Below are 15,594 nucleotides of genomic sequence, written 5' to 3'. Positions count from 1 at the left end.
ATGTGCCGTGATATGTGGCACTCTGACAGCAGGTGTAAAGGATTGGGCACACAGAGAAAATAGGCATTAATTTTATGTTCCTCTGTCAAGGAAAGTGAAAGGCAAACTAATGCATAATGGCTAGAAGCAACCTTATACTTTTGATTAAGTGCATATTTAAATATCACCCTGCCCCTCAGTCGGGATCATGCCTCAGTCTCCATCACATGGCTGACTTTACTTTCTAAAGAGAAAGCAAGAAATTCATGCACAGTAAACGGAATTGGGAAGATGCGGAGCATGAGCTCTGTCTCAGATGCTTTTTTTGTTTGTTTTACTTTGCCTTTGAAAATGACACAGCTCATTACAGTGGAAACTAACACAGCTCTCATTACAAAGTAGATGACAGAGAAGGCTTTACCTTTGCCTCATCTTGTGGGACTTCTTTGAAAATAAATCATCACCCCAGGGTGAAGAAAACTTTGAAATCTTTAGGTTCTCTCTTCTTAGTGTTGAAAATGCAAGTACATGTGTGATATTCACATAGGAAAGTGTGATCATTCTGTTGTGAGGAGAGATGTGATCTTGGACAAAATTTGGAAGGTGGAAAAGTGTGTTCTCCCATTTGGGGGCCCAATTCCTTCATCCTCCTGCCACTCCACTTTTTTTTTTTTTTTTTTTTTTTTGTTTGTGGTACGCGGGCCTCTCACTGCTGTGGCTTTTCCCGCTGCGGAGCAGAGGCTCTGGACGCGCAGGCTCAGCGGCCATGGCTCACGGGCCCAGCCGCTTCACGGCATGTGGGATCCTCCCAGACCGGGGCACGAACCCACGTCCCCTGCATCGGCAGGCGGACTCTCAACCACTGCACCACCAGGGAAGCCCCTGCCACTCCACTTTTATTCCCCCTTCCAATTCTGTCAGAGGTTTAGTGCTTTATTTCTTGATTGCTCCTTCTAATCCCTCCAAACTATGTAAGAAAAAGCTCTGAAACTTCTTCACACTAAGGTATAAATGACTGATAATAGTTTATAGACAAGCCTCTCAAACTGGGACAGCAAAGGGTGCCAAGGGATACCTAGTAAAGCCACGGGACCAACATGGCACATCTCTGAGACAACAAACTTGCTTGAAAATTTAGGAAGGAAACATTATTTTATGTTAAAACAAACACAAATATAATACGGAATGAAATAGGAAATGGTTGAATGAATGAATCACATTAAATTGTTACAAAAGAAATATCGTGCATGAGGCTGAAACCCAGAGCCCCGGGGGTGGCAAATCCTTTTCTGTCTCCTCTGCCCTCAGGGGTAAGCATGGCAGACCTCCCCGGCTGTAGGTGGGAGGATGAGGCCCTTGAGGAGCCCTGTAATGGGAGACCTTAGGGTCATGGATTTATGCCCATGTAGAGATAATACAAGCAGCAGGCCTGAATTTGGAAGTAAATTCAGCAAGGCCCTTAAAAATGTTTTGTAATTTACTAAAATTAAACAAAGGGATAATAAACACCAACACTATCAACTTTATTATACACATTTTAAATAGTAGCTCTGGGGTATGGCATATTTAATTTCGCTTTCAAAACTTTTCAGGATTGCCTTCCCTCCCAGTTTGCAAAAGATGCTTGTAAACTCATGTTGCTTTGTGGCAGATGGATGGACCAAGAGGCTTTTTTTTAAACAACATTTATCTTTTAGCTACATTCGAGACTCTTGATGCATGGACCCCTCTAGCAGTCTGATGAAGCCTACAGACTCCTTAGGAAAAGTGCTTTTGGACTTCACTGGTGGCGCAGTGGTTAAGAACCCACAACTACTGAAGTCCGCGAGCCTAGAGCCTGTGCTCCACAACAAGAGAAGCCACCGCAATGAGAAGCCTGCGCACTGCAACGAAGAGTAGCCCCCGCTCACCACAAGTAGAGAAAGCCCATGTACAGCAACGAAGACCCAATGCAGCCAAAAATAAATAAATTTATAAGAAAAAAACAAAACAAAGACGTGCATATCTTTTTTTTAACATCTTTATTAGAGTGTAATTGCTTAACAATGGTATGTTAGTTTCTGCTTTATAACAAAGTGAATCAGCTATACATACACATATATCCCCATATCCCCTCCCTCTTGCGTCTCCCTCCCACTCTCCCTAACCCACCCCACTAGGTGGACACAAAGCACCGAGCTGATCTCCCTGTGCTATGCGGCTGCTTCCCACTAGCTATCTATTTTACATTTGGTACTGTGTATATATGTCCATGCCACTCTTTCACTTTGTCCCAGCTTACCCTTCCCCCTCCCCGTGTCCTCAAGTCCATTCTCTACGTCTGCATCTTTATTCCTGTCCTGCCCCTAGGTTCTTCAGAATCTTTTTTTTTTTTTGAAATGCATGTCTTACTAGGTCACAAATTTGGATTTTAAATATTTTGAACTGTATTTCCATTTAATCGGATTCCTGTATATTTTATGTTATGTGTTTAAAAGCACTTTTTAGTTATTTATTTATTTTTTAAATTTATTTATTTTATTTTATTTATTTTTGGCTGTGTTGGGTCTTTGTTGCTATGCGCGGGCTTTCTCTAGTGGCGAGTAGAGGCTACTCTTTGTTGCGGTGCGCAGGCTTCTCATTGCGGTGGCTTTGCTTGTTGTGGAGCCCGGACTCTAGGTGAGCAGGCTTCAGGAGTTGTGGCACGCAGGCTCTAGAGTTCAGGCTCAGTAGTTGTGGTGCACGGGCTTAGTTGCTCCGCGGCATGTGGGATCTTCCCGGACCAGGGCTGCTCCGTGTCCCCTGCATTGGCAGGAGGATTCTTAACCACTGCGCCACCAGGGAAGTCCATGCACTTCTTTGTGAATATATTAAACAACAAGCTCTAGGAGTGCGTTGAATACCACAGTTTCCAAAAAGTGATGAGTGTAAATGGTGAGTGCAAATAATTTTTTGAGGCAACTGTGATGTGGTAGAAAAATACCTGTAATTCCTTTTGGTGGCAAAGTAACAGTTAATGTGGGTACTTCTGTGGTTTCTTGCCTACATTCATACTTGAAGGAGAAGCTACATTTCAGTTAGATGTTGGTGAAAATAAAAATGTATTTTTTCTCATTCAAGTTCATGAACCCCAAGTGATATGCCCTGAGATAAAGGTTCTAGATTCTTCTGATTTAAGACTCTGAATTATTGAGTTCCAGATATTCTGATGCCTTGGATACTTGAGACAAAAAAAGCAGTGAGTAACTTTTATTGAAGTGATAAGTAGATTTTGGTGAGCATTTCTCAACCCTTCTCCCCATCCCCACCCCTGCAGAACATCCAAGTTCTGCCCCATCCGCACAACTTTGAGTTCCAACTCCACTTCCCTCCTCCTGGCAATCACGAGAGAAACATTCTAAATTTCTCAGACCCACATGATTTCTCCAAACTGCCTTTACCAACCAAGTGTCACCTTGTCCTTCACCTCCCTTATCTATCTTTATCCCCTGTTTCCCACTATCCTAATGATTCTAGCAAAATGACTCACAATTCACTTGAAATAGATTCAGGAAGTTTGCAATGTCTAAGCGCAAATCCACGACATAAGAGGATCATAGAGTCACAGAAGCAGGTCTTGAAAACCACAGAGGCAACCTCCTAACAGGTTTAGTACCTGAACTAGAACCTCACCAGATTCAGTGTTTGAGACACCACTTTTCCTAGAAAATAAGAAAGGAAGACAGTAAATAGCAGTTATTGAACACTGAAGTATCCTGGGACTGGTGCTGTATTTATATTTTCTCACTCTTTGGAAAATAAAAAGCAGTGAGCTATTAATATCCCATTTAAGACTGAGGAAAGAGACTTAAAAAGTTTAAGTAACCTGTCCAAGGTCACACACAGTTAGTAAGCATTATTTGTGTACCTCCCCCTCCTCAGTCTGACCGACCTGACACTCACAGAACCACTGAACAGGAGCACTGAAACCACTCAAAGAACCACTGAAATGACTGCCCAGAAGTCGTCAGCAGTCCCTGTGGGGCTGAACGTGAAGGGCATTCCTCTGTCCTCCCGATGCTGGATCTCCCGCAGCCTTCAATACTGACCACTTACACCCTGTTGAAACCGACTCCACCTTTAGCTTTGGCAGCATCACTTTCTTGTTTCCTCCTACATCTTGACCCCTCCTTCTCAGTTTCCTTTGCCAGTGTAGCTTCCTCTTGGCCACCTATAATGTTGGAGCAAAGCTGAGCCTTGGCCCCCTCTCTAACTGAATGCTGTCTCCCTTGGCAGCAGACCCCAGCCCATGGCACTCATTACCCTTGATACCCAGAAAAACCCTCTCCCTGCTCTGAGCTCCAGGCAACTAACATGGATATCTTGCCCACATGCCCAAAGGTGGTCAAAACCCTTCTGTTTGTCGAATGAACCCCACTTCAGTGAAAAACACCTCTCTTCACCCAGCTGCCCAATTCAGAAACTTGAGAATGGCCTCTTCTTCTCTTTCACCCTCCTATTCAAACACCAAGTTCTGTAGATTTTGCCCACTAAGAATACCTGGACTGAATCTGAACCATCACTTCTCATCATCATTGCCAAAGCAGCCTCCAAGCTCCTCTTCTTGCCTCCCTTCACCCCATTTCTCCTGCTTAAGGTTTTCAGCAATTTTCCATTACTCCTTCATATTAAGACCAAAATCGGTAACATAATTGGTAAGGCCCAGTTTGAGCTGCTTCGTACCACCCCCAGCAGACTCACCTGGGCTCACTCTGCACCCTACTCTTCCCCTGACCTGTACTTCTTTTAGTTCTTCAATTACCCATGCTTCCTCCAGCCTCTGAGCCTTTGCATGTGCTGTTGACTCTGCTTGGAATGCTGATCCCTACTCTTTTCATTAAGTTACTTCCTACTTGTTTGGATTTCAGTTTAAATGCTACTTCCCTAGGGAAGCTTTTCCTAGCCATCCAGACCAGGTCAGCTTCCCCAACAGGGCAATTTTTCACTTAGGGCATACTGTTCTTTTATTTAGTACTATGGTCAAATAATCAATTCACTATTTGACATGTTTCCCCTTCTATGATGTAAGCTCCATGAAAGCAGCAACTATCTGCTACTCAGCCCATCCCCACACCCTAATACAAGGCTTGGTATGTAGTTGAAACTCAGTACATCCCTACTGAACGAATTAATTAATTATAGGGAAGTCTCTTTTTGCCATACTTCTGTAGACTTTTCTAGAATGACACAGACCAACAGGTGATTTTATATGTCCAAAGAAAATGAATAAGAACCTAGCTGGAATTTACAACAGACAATGACTTGAACCTTTAAATCAAAAAATCTGAAATAATCCCATTCTACTTTGCTGCTACTTAGATAAAGGAAAGAAAGTTTCATTGTGCTACTTATCAATATCTGTCATCCAAATGCGTGGCTAAATCACTTATGTGCCTGGTGGTTTCCAAATGAATCATTATTCACTATCAACAGTGATGAACAGTGCCCTCATAAGAAAACGTTATTACCATTTGTAGTCACCTTCACGGCTGTCAAAATGTATGTTCTCATACAACTATCAAAACCAGCTGGCTGACAAATGCACATACTTTCTGCTCTGGATTTTTCAAGAAAGATTAAATGTATATTTCTTTCTTTCTTTCTTTTTCCTTTCATTCCATACCCCGGATTTGACTAGTAGCTTCCAGGTAGGGCACCACACGCAGCAGAGTGTGAGTTAGAGGGATCAGAAAGTTGTTCAAGTAGACTAAAACAGCAGATGATGTCATGATCTGAGCACATGGAAACCAGGTCAAACCAAACTTGTTTCTGCCAGCTTGACAAGGCCACTGGAGTCCCTTACCTGTGCTTTCAGGTTGTCTCTGTTGTGTCAACCTTTAAATAAGGGATTTTTGTCCTATGCAGTATGCATCTTTCTTGGTCAAATGCAAGATACCTATTTTAGCTAGCTATTCCTCTCTTCCAAGCAGTTTACAACTCTGAGTAATGTCTAAGATATATGTATTCAGAAGCAAGCAATTTAAAACAGCACATTTAGGTTGCTAATCTTCTGCTTTAAGCATCTTTTGATTTGTAAAGGACCTGTAAGCATCAAATGGCATTTGATACTGTGCCTAAGTGACACTGGATTTTAGTTCTCACAATTGTATTATCGCCTTAAAATAAAAAGTGCATGATGGATGCTCCACAGAATGACACTAGAAATTATATTTAATGCATCTGCCATGGAACTAACCATTCTCCTAAAACAAGTTCAGACACTGAGAGGACAATTCTGCCTTCAGAAAGAAGAAGTGTAACCTTGGCTTCTCAAGAAGTATATCCCTTCTGCAGTAACTCTTTCCTGAAGCTTTGATTTAAGATTTAGGATTTCCAAAATTTGACTGACAAAGCTATGTGTCCCGTGCCCCCATACTGATGTCATTCATTTCTAATATTAGCAGACGAGCAGCTCAGGTTCACCTGGGAAAGAGGAGCTTTTATTTTGAGTTGAACAGGAGCGCATACTAAAAATGAACACAGTGAGACTTCCTTCTGGTATATCTGACACAGATAAAATAGGAAAACCGGTACAATGCAACTGTTTTGAATCAAATGGGAAAGAAATTCAATCTAATTATACATTTGATGTGCTTACAGAATCTTTTTGTGGCCTCACCTGTGCTAACGCTGAGGAATTAAGAAATAAAATGCAAATACATTAAGTTGTTTCAATGCACAATGTCACACAAGGTCATGAAGTGTGCATGAAAATTCCTTATGATTGGGATAGAGAAGGTTCCAGGACATCTGTCACAGCCCAGCAGGATGTGTAAACTTGGCCATTATTCGGTGTTATAGCCACACAAACAAGCTTTCAGATGACGTATTTTGGGCTCATTAGATCAAATGTGCAAGTATTTGGGCTTCTGTTATCCAGCAGAGCTTAAATGGATCAGAGGGGCTAAACAATCACCCTACCTCCACGTAGTGTTGTGCAGACGTGAACGTGGGATTACCCCTGGAAAGAATAAGACTTAGAGACCAGATATGGCTTATGCACGGAAAATACCTCTCACTTTAAAAACAACCAACTGTAAGGAATTCCCTGGTAGTCCAGTGACCAACACTCCCTGCTCCCAATGCAGGGGGCCCAGGTTCGATCCCTGGTCGGGGAACTAGATCCCACATGCCACAACTAAAGATCCCGTGTGCTGTAAGTAAGACCTGGCGCAGCCAAATAAATAAATATTAAAAATAAAAAATAAAAACAACGAGCTCTATTTGGTAATCATTCCTTCCAGCAGGTAAAAATATTCAGAGAAAGAGTTAAAGGAAATAAAAACACTAAGGCTCAGTGCGGGACCTGTCATCACTGTACCAATATTTGTCTCTAATTGAACTTTTCTTACAGTACAAAATCTTCTAAGGCTTTCATTCCAGAAAATCTGGCCTGGGTGTTTAAACAGCAATGGCAATAAAATGGGCCATGTTGAGTACTTGTTACTCTGCAGTTTGTGTTGGCTGACAACTCTCAGGTTTCTCAAGTGTGGCCTTCCAAACCCATAGCAGAGTGATCATTATCTCCCTAAGTCACTGTCCCAAGGAAACTTAGGGCAGGTCTCCCTACCTTGGGTGCTGAGATGCTGCTCAGCAAGTGCCCAGTGTCATAACCTTGCCCTATTTGAGTTTGTTAGAAAAATTTCTTCCTTTGCATAGTTTTCTGCACCAAGTTAGGGTTCCCTATTGTGCGCAGAGTCACTGAAAGATATTAAAATTACATGAAACTCCTTACCTTGATCTTTTCCCCCATGACACCCACATAGTTATGCAAATACAAACCTGAGATAGCTCCTCCATGTGCTCTCAAAGACCTCCATGGGAGGATATACCCCACTGTATTGTGATTATGTGGTTGCTTTTCTGTGTCCCTCAGAAAAGGTAGAGGATAGAGAACTCCTTAAGGGTAGAGAACTGTGCCTTGTTCCTCTCTGTATCTGCATGTCCTTGCACGTTGCCTTGAACATGGTAACCTGTGAATAAATCTTCACTAATTCGTCAATGTCAAGTACCTCTACCTGGAAGACTGTTATTCACTTATGTATTTTTTTGCTTTTTTTGTTCTGGTGTAGGTCTTTTTTTATTCTCCCCACTATGTAGCTTTTGCTCTATATTCCTATCCTTTAAAATCAGCAGACTTTGGGAATTCCCTGACAGTCCAGTGGTTAGGACTCAGCGCTTAACTGCAAGGGGCATGGGTTCCATCCCTGGTAGGGGAAATAATATCCCACATGCCCCCCCCCCAAAAAGTAGACTTTTAGACCACAAAGCAAGATCTTTTGGCTGTACATCCTGTGGTTTTCTGAGAAACTACTAAAAGAACAATTCCTCGTGCAAATTATTATCATGGGAGAGGTCCAATTATTTTTCTCCTATTTAGCAGTTCAAAGTATTTTTCACACATACCTTTATGTGATAGTTTCCTGCCAGGTGGACATATCCAATTCATATGGAAAATTTAGCACTATGTCTGTGAGAGGGTGAGTAGAGTCAGAAAGCACCAAAAATAATTACGCTTTGCATTCGTTTACTGTGAACACATTAGCATACATTATCATGTTCCAGCCCCACCACAGTGATGCTGAATGAATGGCATAAGTATAAATACCCCATCGTACTATGAAGAAATTGAACTCCAAGGAAGGAAGTGATTTCTCCAAGGTCACCTAGCTAGTTACAACAAATGCAGAAAAAACTGGGTCTTTCAACTCTGCAGTGTGATGCACTTTGGACCATGCTAGGAAATGAAATGTGTTGCTTAGGTGGAATTTTATAGACAATAATAGCAAGCAGGGAAAAGAAATAGATGTAAAAACAAGAGCACTGGTTACTAGCTCTAAAGAAGGCAAACTGTGGAGGAATCAAGAGAGAACCTGGAAGAACCGAGCTGTGGAAAATTTTATTGGAAAAGTTGGTGCTGTTTTGTTTGGGTAGAAGCAAGGAGAAAAGTTGTGCTCTTATAAGAGCATCTGATCAGAGAATAAGGAATACACTTTTCTACCATGTTTCAATAGTGTAAGATTCATCTCCCCACACTGGACCCCTACAAAATTCTATGAGGCATCCTCTCTCTGAGAATTTGATTTCTTCTCTGATGGCAGTTAGGTGGATGACAGGAAAATGGGTTGGGTCTGGGTCTCCACAGACAAACACTTTACAGTGAAGATTAGAGCACCTAGTTCTCTCCCTACTTAGAGAATGAAAATATATTTCCTTTCCCTGGATTAACTTTTAAGGATGAAAAGCAAAGGTGTTCATGAGGAAAGGAAGAATCATTTAAGGACTATCCGACCTTCTTGTAGGAATTTTGTGTAGTTTTTTTTTTTAGGTTTGCATTTTCAACTTTTTTATTTTTATTTTATTTTATTCATTCATTCATTCATTCATTCATTCATTTTGGCTGCATTGGGTCTTAGTTGCAGCACTCAGGATCTTTGTTGAAGTGTGCGGGCTTCTCTCTAGTTGTGGCATGTGGGCTCCAGAGGGCGCCAGCTCAGTAGTTGCGGTGCACAGGCTTAGTTGCCCCATGGCACGTGGGATCTTAGTTCCCGACCAGGGATCGAACCCACATCCCCTGCTTTGGAAGGCGGATTCTTAACCACTGGACCACCAGGGAAGTCCCTGTGTAGTGTTGTTTGTTTTTTTTTTAAATATATCAGCCATAAAAAGAAATGAAATTGAGTTATTTGTAGTGAGGTGGATGGACCTGGAGTCTGTCATACAGAGTGAAGTAAGTCAGAAAGAGAAAAACAAATACCGTATGCTAACACATATATATGGAATCTAAAAAAAAAAAATGGTTCTGAAGAACCTAGGGGCAGGATATGAGTAAAGACGCACATGTAGAGAATGGACTTGAGGACACAGGGAGGGGGAAGGGTAAGCTGGGACGAAGTGAGAGAGTGGCATGGACATATATATACTACCAAATGTAAAACAGATAGCTAGTGGGAAGCAGCCGCATAGCACAGGGAAATCAGCTCGGTGCTTTGTGACCACCTAGAGGGATGGAATAGGGAGGGTGGGAGGAAGACGCAAGAGGGAGGAGATACAGGGATATATGTATGTGTATAGCTGATTCACTTTGTTGTACAGCAGAAACTATATATATATATATTATATATATATATATATATATATATATAAAATTTAGTTTAAATAGCCTAAAGGATTATTTTGTATTTGTTCTTTTAATAATCCCTATCCATCAAGTTGCCCTCAAGGAACTCACATTCTAGAAGGAGAGAGACAATACATTTGTAAGCAAATTAATGAAGAAGATCATTAGGTCTGAAAAGCTATGTTTTGTGGGGACGCTTTGTTGTTGTGCTGAGCCTATGCACATTTTGGGCTTTCTAGTGCCCAGATGGAGATGAAAGAGTCTCTTCCCCAAACCACAGGCCTGCATCTGAGGCTCTGCCTCTACCATGGCTCTAGTCAGGAGCAACATCATCAAAAATGAGATTTATACACCTGAAACTAACACAACATTGTAAATCAACTGTATTTCAATTTAAAAAAATTTTAAGTGAGATTTAATACTCCCAGTTAAAATTCACCTGATGAAATGACCATGTGTTGCTTTATTTTTATTCTAGGAATCTTGGAAAATCAGGACTCAGAGTTTCTTGCTTGGGTCTTGGTAAGTACTCAGGGTATCATGTGGGGGTGGGCTGGGAGGTGGGAGATTGGGGAGGATACCAGGGAATGACTGGGGTGTAGGTCAGGACCCAGTCTCAGGTGAGAAGGGACTTCGTGACCAACATTGCCTCATTTCTCCTTCTGAGCCTTTCCTGCCCCACGCAGCCCTCCCCTTCTCAGACTCAAGGAGCCACTGTGATCATGATGCCTTATGGGGGCCCATTAAGCAAAAAGAAACCTGATATTAAAGCACATCTTAGAGGAAGGGACTCCTCTGTTATTCCCATTTAGCAAGTGTGAAGAACCTCATGGCATGTATTTGTATGCTGACCTCACCTGCAGCATCATACGAATTTTTTTCTATCCTTATCTTCCCTTTGCCTAATTTTCTCACTTTTTTCTATATTTTAATGTATTTTATGTACTTTTATAATGTACCTTAAATGTTTTAGGGAAAAAGTTTTATATATACATTTCCCCCCAGAAGCTGTAAATATTTAAAGAATAGTAAGTAGAGATGGCAATTTTAATATCATAAGAATGAATCTGAAATGGTAAAATCTGAGTGTGAGACTTGGGGTAGCATACAGCTTCCAGACATCCCCCAGACAAGGGAAAAGGCAGCCTTGGTGTTCAGGCAATTCAACATCATCAGAACTATTTCTGTAACCTAAGAGAGTCTAGACCAGAATGGTAGCTGAGGAAGTAGTGAGAAATGGTCAGATTATAGCTATGTTTTGAAGGTCAAGCCTGGCAGATCTTCTGTTGGACTCTATTTGGGATGCAAGAGAAAAGAGAAGAGTCAAAGATGACTGTAAGGGTTTTTTTTGCCTGAGAAACAGAAAAGATGGAGTTGCCAGTAAGTGAGATGTGGAAGAATGAAGGAAGAGAGACTTAGGAAGGAGGGAGAGCCAATTGATTTGGGACATATTAGACATCCAAGAAAAGAGGTATATAGGCTAATGGATATATGAATCTAGAGTTTAGAAGAGAGATGTGAGCTGGATGTAGGATGACTTGAGAGTCACCAACATGTAGATACTGTTTAAGCCATGAGACTGAATAAGAATATTAAGGGAGTGAGCATAGATATTACAGAAAGCAAAAGCACGTGGTCTGTGACCTGGGAAGTCCATTAAGAAGTTGGGGAAATGAGGAAGAGCCAACAAAGAACATTGAAAACAAGCAGTGGGTATGGAGGAGGAGAACCAGGAGACCAGGGAGTCCTAAGAATCCCGCGTTTCAAGAGGGATAGAGATCAGCCCTGTCAAATGCTGTTCATAGGTCAAGCAAGATGAGGGCCAAGAATTGATCGTTCAGTTTAGCAACATGGAAGTCACCGATGACTTTGAAAAGATCGGTTTTGGTGGAGTCAGGAGCTCACGCATGATTGGAATAGGTTTAAGCGAGCATGGAAAGAGAAACACTGGTGGCTGCTCTTTTGATGACTATTTCTATAAAGAGAAGCCTAGAAATGGAATGGAAGCTGGACAGGCAAGTGTGGTCAGAGAGGGTACCTTTACACACAAAAGAAATGACAGTATATTTACATACTGATTAAGAAATTCTTTTGAGAAGGAAAAAAATGGTTAAGATAAGTAGAGAAGAAAAATACCTGGAATGATTTCTTGAGGACACAAGAGGAAAGTAACATGCAAGAAGGCAGAGTACATGGGCTTTGAGACTGGTAGCTGGGTTGATGGGGTGGCAGTGGCGGTATCTTTAGAAATTATCTTCTACTGCTTCTGTATTCTCAGTGAAATCAGAAGCAAGGTCATCAGCTGTTAGTGAGGATGAAAGGGAGGTGTTGAAAGTTTGAGGAGAGAGAGGATGATGAGAGCAGAAGAGTGAATGGACCAAAGGGATGGATCAAAGTGGCCAGACAGCATTAAGGATCTGCTTGAGATTCATGCTAATAAATTTGAAGTGAGACCATCTCTATGGCCGTGTGTTTTTCCTCCAGTCTTGTTCAACCATGCAGGTCCAGGTGGGGTTTTTCAAGGGCATAATATAAGAAAAGAGAGGCGGAGATGCTGAGAGTTTATGCAGAGGGGTGATTGTAATGGTGGACTTTGGGGTTGAAGCTGAGCAGGGAGGAAAATGAGGACTGAAGCCAGGAAAATGAGGAGGCAGAGGGACAGTGAAAAGTGGGCAGGATCAGTGAATTGTACCTCCAGAGGCCCAAAGGATTGTTGGAGTAAGATCAGCAGAGATAGTAAGTTGGAAGAATAGAAAGTGGTGGTTTGAAAGGGGGATGCTTGAAACTACGGTCATGGCGGGGTTCAGTTATAGGTAATGACAAAGTCTAAGGCATGTCCATTGGGGGAGAGTGGCTGAGGTTGTGCTGAGTGCAAGATCAGTAGACCAGAAGAGGTCAAGGGCCTGAAAGATAAAGGTTCAGGGAAGGATTACTTTGGGGGTCATTGAAATCACTAAAACATATGGCAAAACTAATATTGGAGAGAGTGACAGTGAGCCAGAGCTAAAATTTTCAGATGAGAGGGATTGACTAGGGATGGGTAAGTGACTACAACATGAGGGGACTGATGATGTGAGACCCAAAGCTAGTTGCGGGGAGGAATTGGGAGGAGCGTTTCTTGAACCCTGTTGAATGGAAGTGTGGAGACCAGGGAAGGGATGGTAGTGAAAGAATAAAAGATAGTGGCAACAATTTCTGCCTCCTTTTACAGTATTGCAAAAACATTGAAGGCTAGTGATGCCTGAGTTTTTCTGATTCTTCTTAATGATATGATTTGGGAGGTGAGGGTGGTCTTTGCTCACCATAAGACTAAGGGAATTTGACATTTGCTTAATTTATGGCTTTGATTTTGTTACCACTTACTTGTATTTGAAAGACCCTGTAGATTCATTATCAGGGATATTCTAACCTTAGCTTTTTTTGAGAGTGCTTAATGGTAAATAACTATTCACTATTTATTATTGAAAGAAATTAAGAAATATAGCAATTTAAGAAAATATGAATTAAGAAATACGGTAATCATACACAATTATCTCATAGAATCAGTATCTATGGTGGAAAATAATTTCATCAAAAGTACTGAGAAAATCAACCAAAAGCCCTAAGACTGTAAAAAATTCAGGTGCCTATGAAGTGCCACTTGTAAATGAGTCCCCAGAGGGCAGACTACAGTTTTTTAAAACTGTGTGTGAGCTGTAGCCATTTTGGTGAACTTTGAAACAGACTTGATTCAGGAGCAGAAAGTCCTGATTTGAGCTTCAAGTTTTTTCTAAGAGCTTGAATGCTTGTGATTAGACACTGCATGAAAAATTAGGAGGAAACAAGGAAGTTCATGGGATTGACTGGCTTCATTCAAAACAGGCAACAAAGCTTGAATAAGTATTCTTTGAGAACTTTTCTGAGCTACCTCTGTAAACCATAGGAGACCAAAAAAAATCATAGAAAGGAATAATGCACCAGGCTTAGATAATTTGTCAGGCTCTGCAGACCTCAGCTCTCAGGTCCAGGTGGAGCTGGGTTTACTGTTATAGGCTTGGGATATCAGTTCAGATACAGCCCGTGTTCAACTGAGGCTTTGAAAATTAAGTATTAAATATCCCAAGCAATCACACGACTACAGATGTCTTTTATTGAAGTACCTTAAAGGTCATATTAAAGCTAACAATTCTGACTTTCTTCTCCACCAGAGAAGGACAGGCTGGGAATTTCTTGCCCTGCCAAGCTTCCTTTTGATAAACTAAGAGCATATGTAAATGGGAGCAGAAAGGTGAAATAACCCAAGGACGAACTGAAGATACATCTAAAGGAACACAATTCTGCTAACAAAAGAATAGGGGAAAAAAATAAAGTGGAAACCTGCCTGTGGGCTGCTGTGGCTGGACTGATTTATTAATACACTGACCACTGCTATCAAGACCCAAAGTCAAAGAAACTGATGGGAAGGGAGAAAATCCACCAAAGAGTGATTGAACATCATCTCAGTCTAGTGGGAAGTGGGATCATCTTCTGAGAGAGGAAGAGAGAATTTATGTATTCATTCATTCATTCATTCACTCATTCATTCTCAGCAAACATTTAGGAAGCCAGGCATCATGCTGGTTGCAAGGGATATCCAGATGAAAGAAGCAAGGGCCCTGCTCTCAAACTGCGCACAGCGTAGTAGGAGTCAGGCACACAAAAATAGTGCATTGGACGGATGCCATGGTGGAGAGTACAGGATGAACCAAGCATGAGGAAGGGCTTTTGGGGCATCTGGAGCAGCTTCGCAGGGGAAGTGCTGCTTGAGTTGAGACCTGAAGGGAGTCGTTAAGTAGAGAAAGAGGGCGAAGGATGCAAGACAGAGGAGGCAACACGAGCAATGGCCTGGAGGGAGACCCATGGAGCAGGAGGTACTGTGGGAAACACTAGTGTATGTGCAGAATATTTCGAATGCAGGGTATTAGGGAACCACAAGAACCGAGCCTGGAAGGAAAGCTAGGCCTGATCAGGAGGGCCATTGTTTGCCTTGCTAAGGCATTGAGCTCTAGTCCTCTAGGTTTCTGGTGTTCCTCCAAGTCCTACATCCCCAAGGTCTCAGGGAATACTTGGGGGATGAGGAACGGACAGGGCTCCACCTCTCCCTGCCCTCCTCCTTCCATTGCCACCGCTTCCATCAATGTAGCTCCACTTTTTCTAAATGAAAATATAAATATGACTTTTAGTGTAAATTTAAATGTAAAATTTTAATGTAGTATGTCATAAATGACTTCATGTTTTAGAACAGGAGTAGGTTCACAGCAAAATTGAGCAGAAAGTGCAGAAATTTCCCCTCACCTCATATGCACACAACTTCCCCCACTATCAACAACCCACATCAGAGTAGTACATTCGTTACAGTCCTGCACTGACACACCATTATCACCCAAAGACTATAGTTTACATTGGGTATATGTATAACTTTGGTGTTTTACATTCTATGGGTTTGGACAAATGTAATG

General features: G+C 41.8%; 1 protein-coding gene across 5 annotated transcripts in view; it reads left to right on the top strand.

The window, feature by feature from the left end:
* KCNAB1 (potassium voltage-gated channel subfamily A regulatory beta subunit 1) overlaps nt 1-15,594 on the top strand; it is a 422,691-nt gene that overhangs the window by 300,464 nt on the left and 106,633 nt on the right. For all 5 annotated transcript variants that reach the window (XM_027113490.1, XM_027113499.1, XM_027113480.1 and 2 more), the window contains exon 2: nt 10,596-10,639. In XM_027113490.1, the coding sequence (XP_026969291.1) occupies nt 10,596-10,639 (44 nt within the window). The remainder of the gene's footprint in view (nt 1-10,595; nt 10,640-15,594) is intronic.

This window comes from Aethalodelphis obliquidens, unplaced genomic scaffold, assembly GCF_003676395.1.
Source record: "Aethalodelphis obliquidens isolate GAN/ISIS:26980383/991018 unplaced genomic scaffold, ASM367639v1 scaffold1, whole genome shotgun sequence".
Classification (NCBI taxonomy): Eukaryota; Metazoa; Chordata; class Mammalia; order Artiodactyla; family Delphinidae; genus Aethalodelphis; species Aethalodelphis obliquidens.
This window is presented reverse-complemented; position numbering and strand designations above follow the sequence as displayed.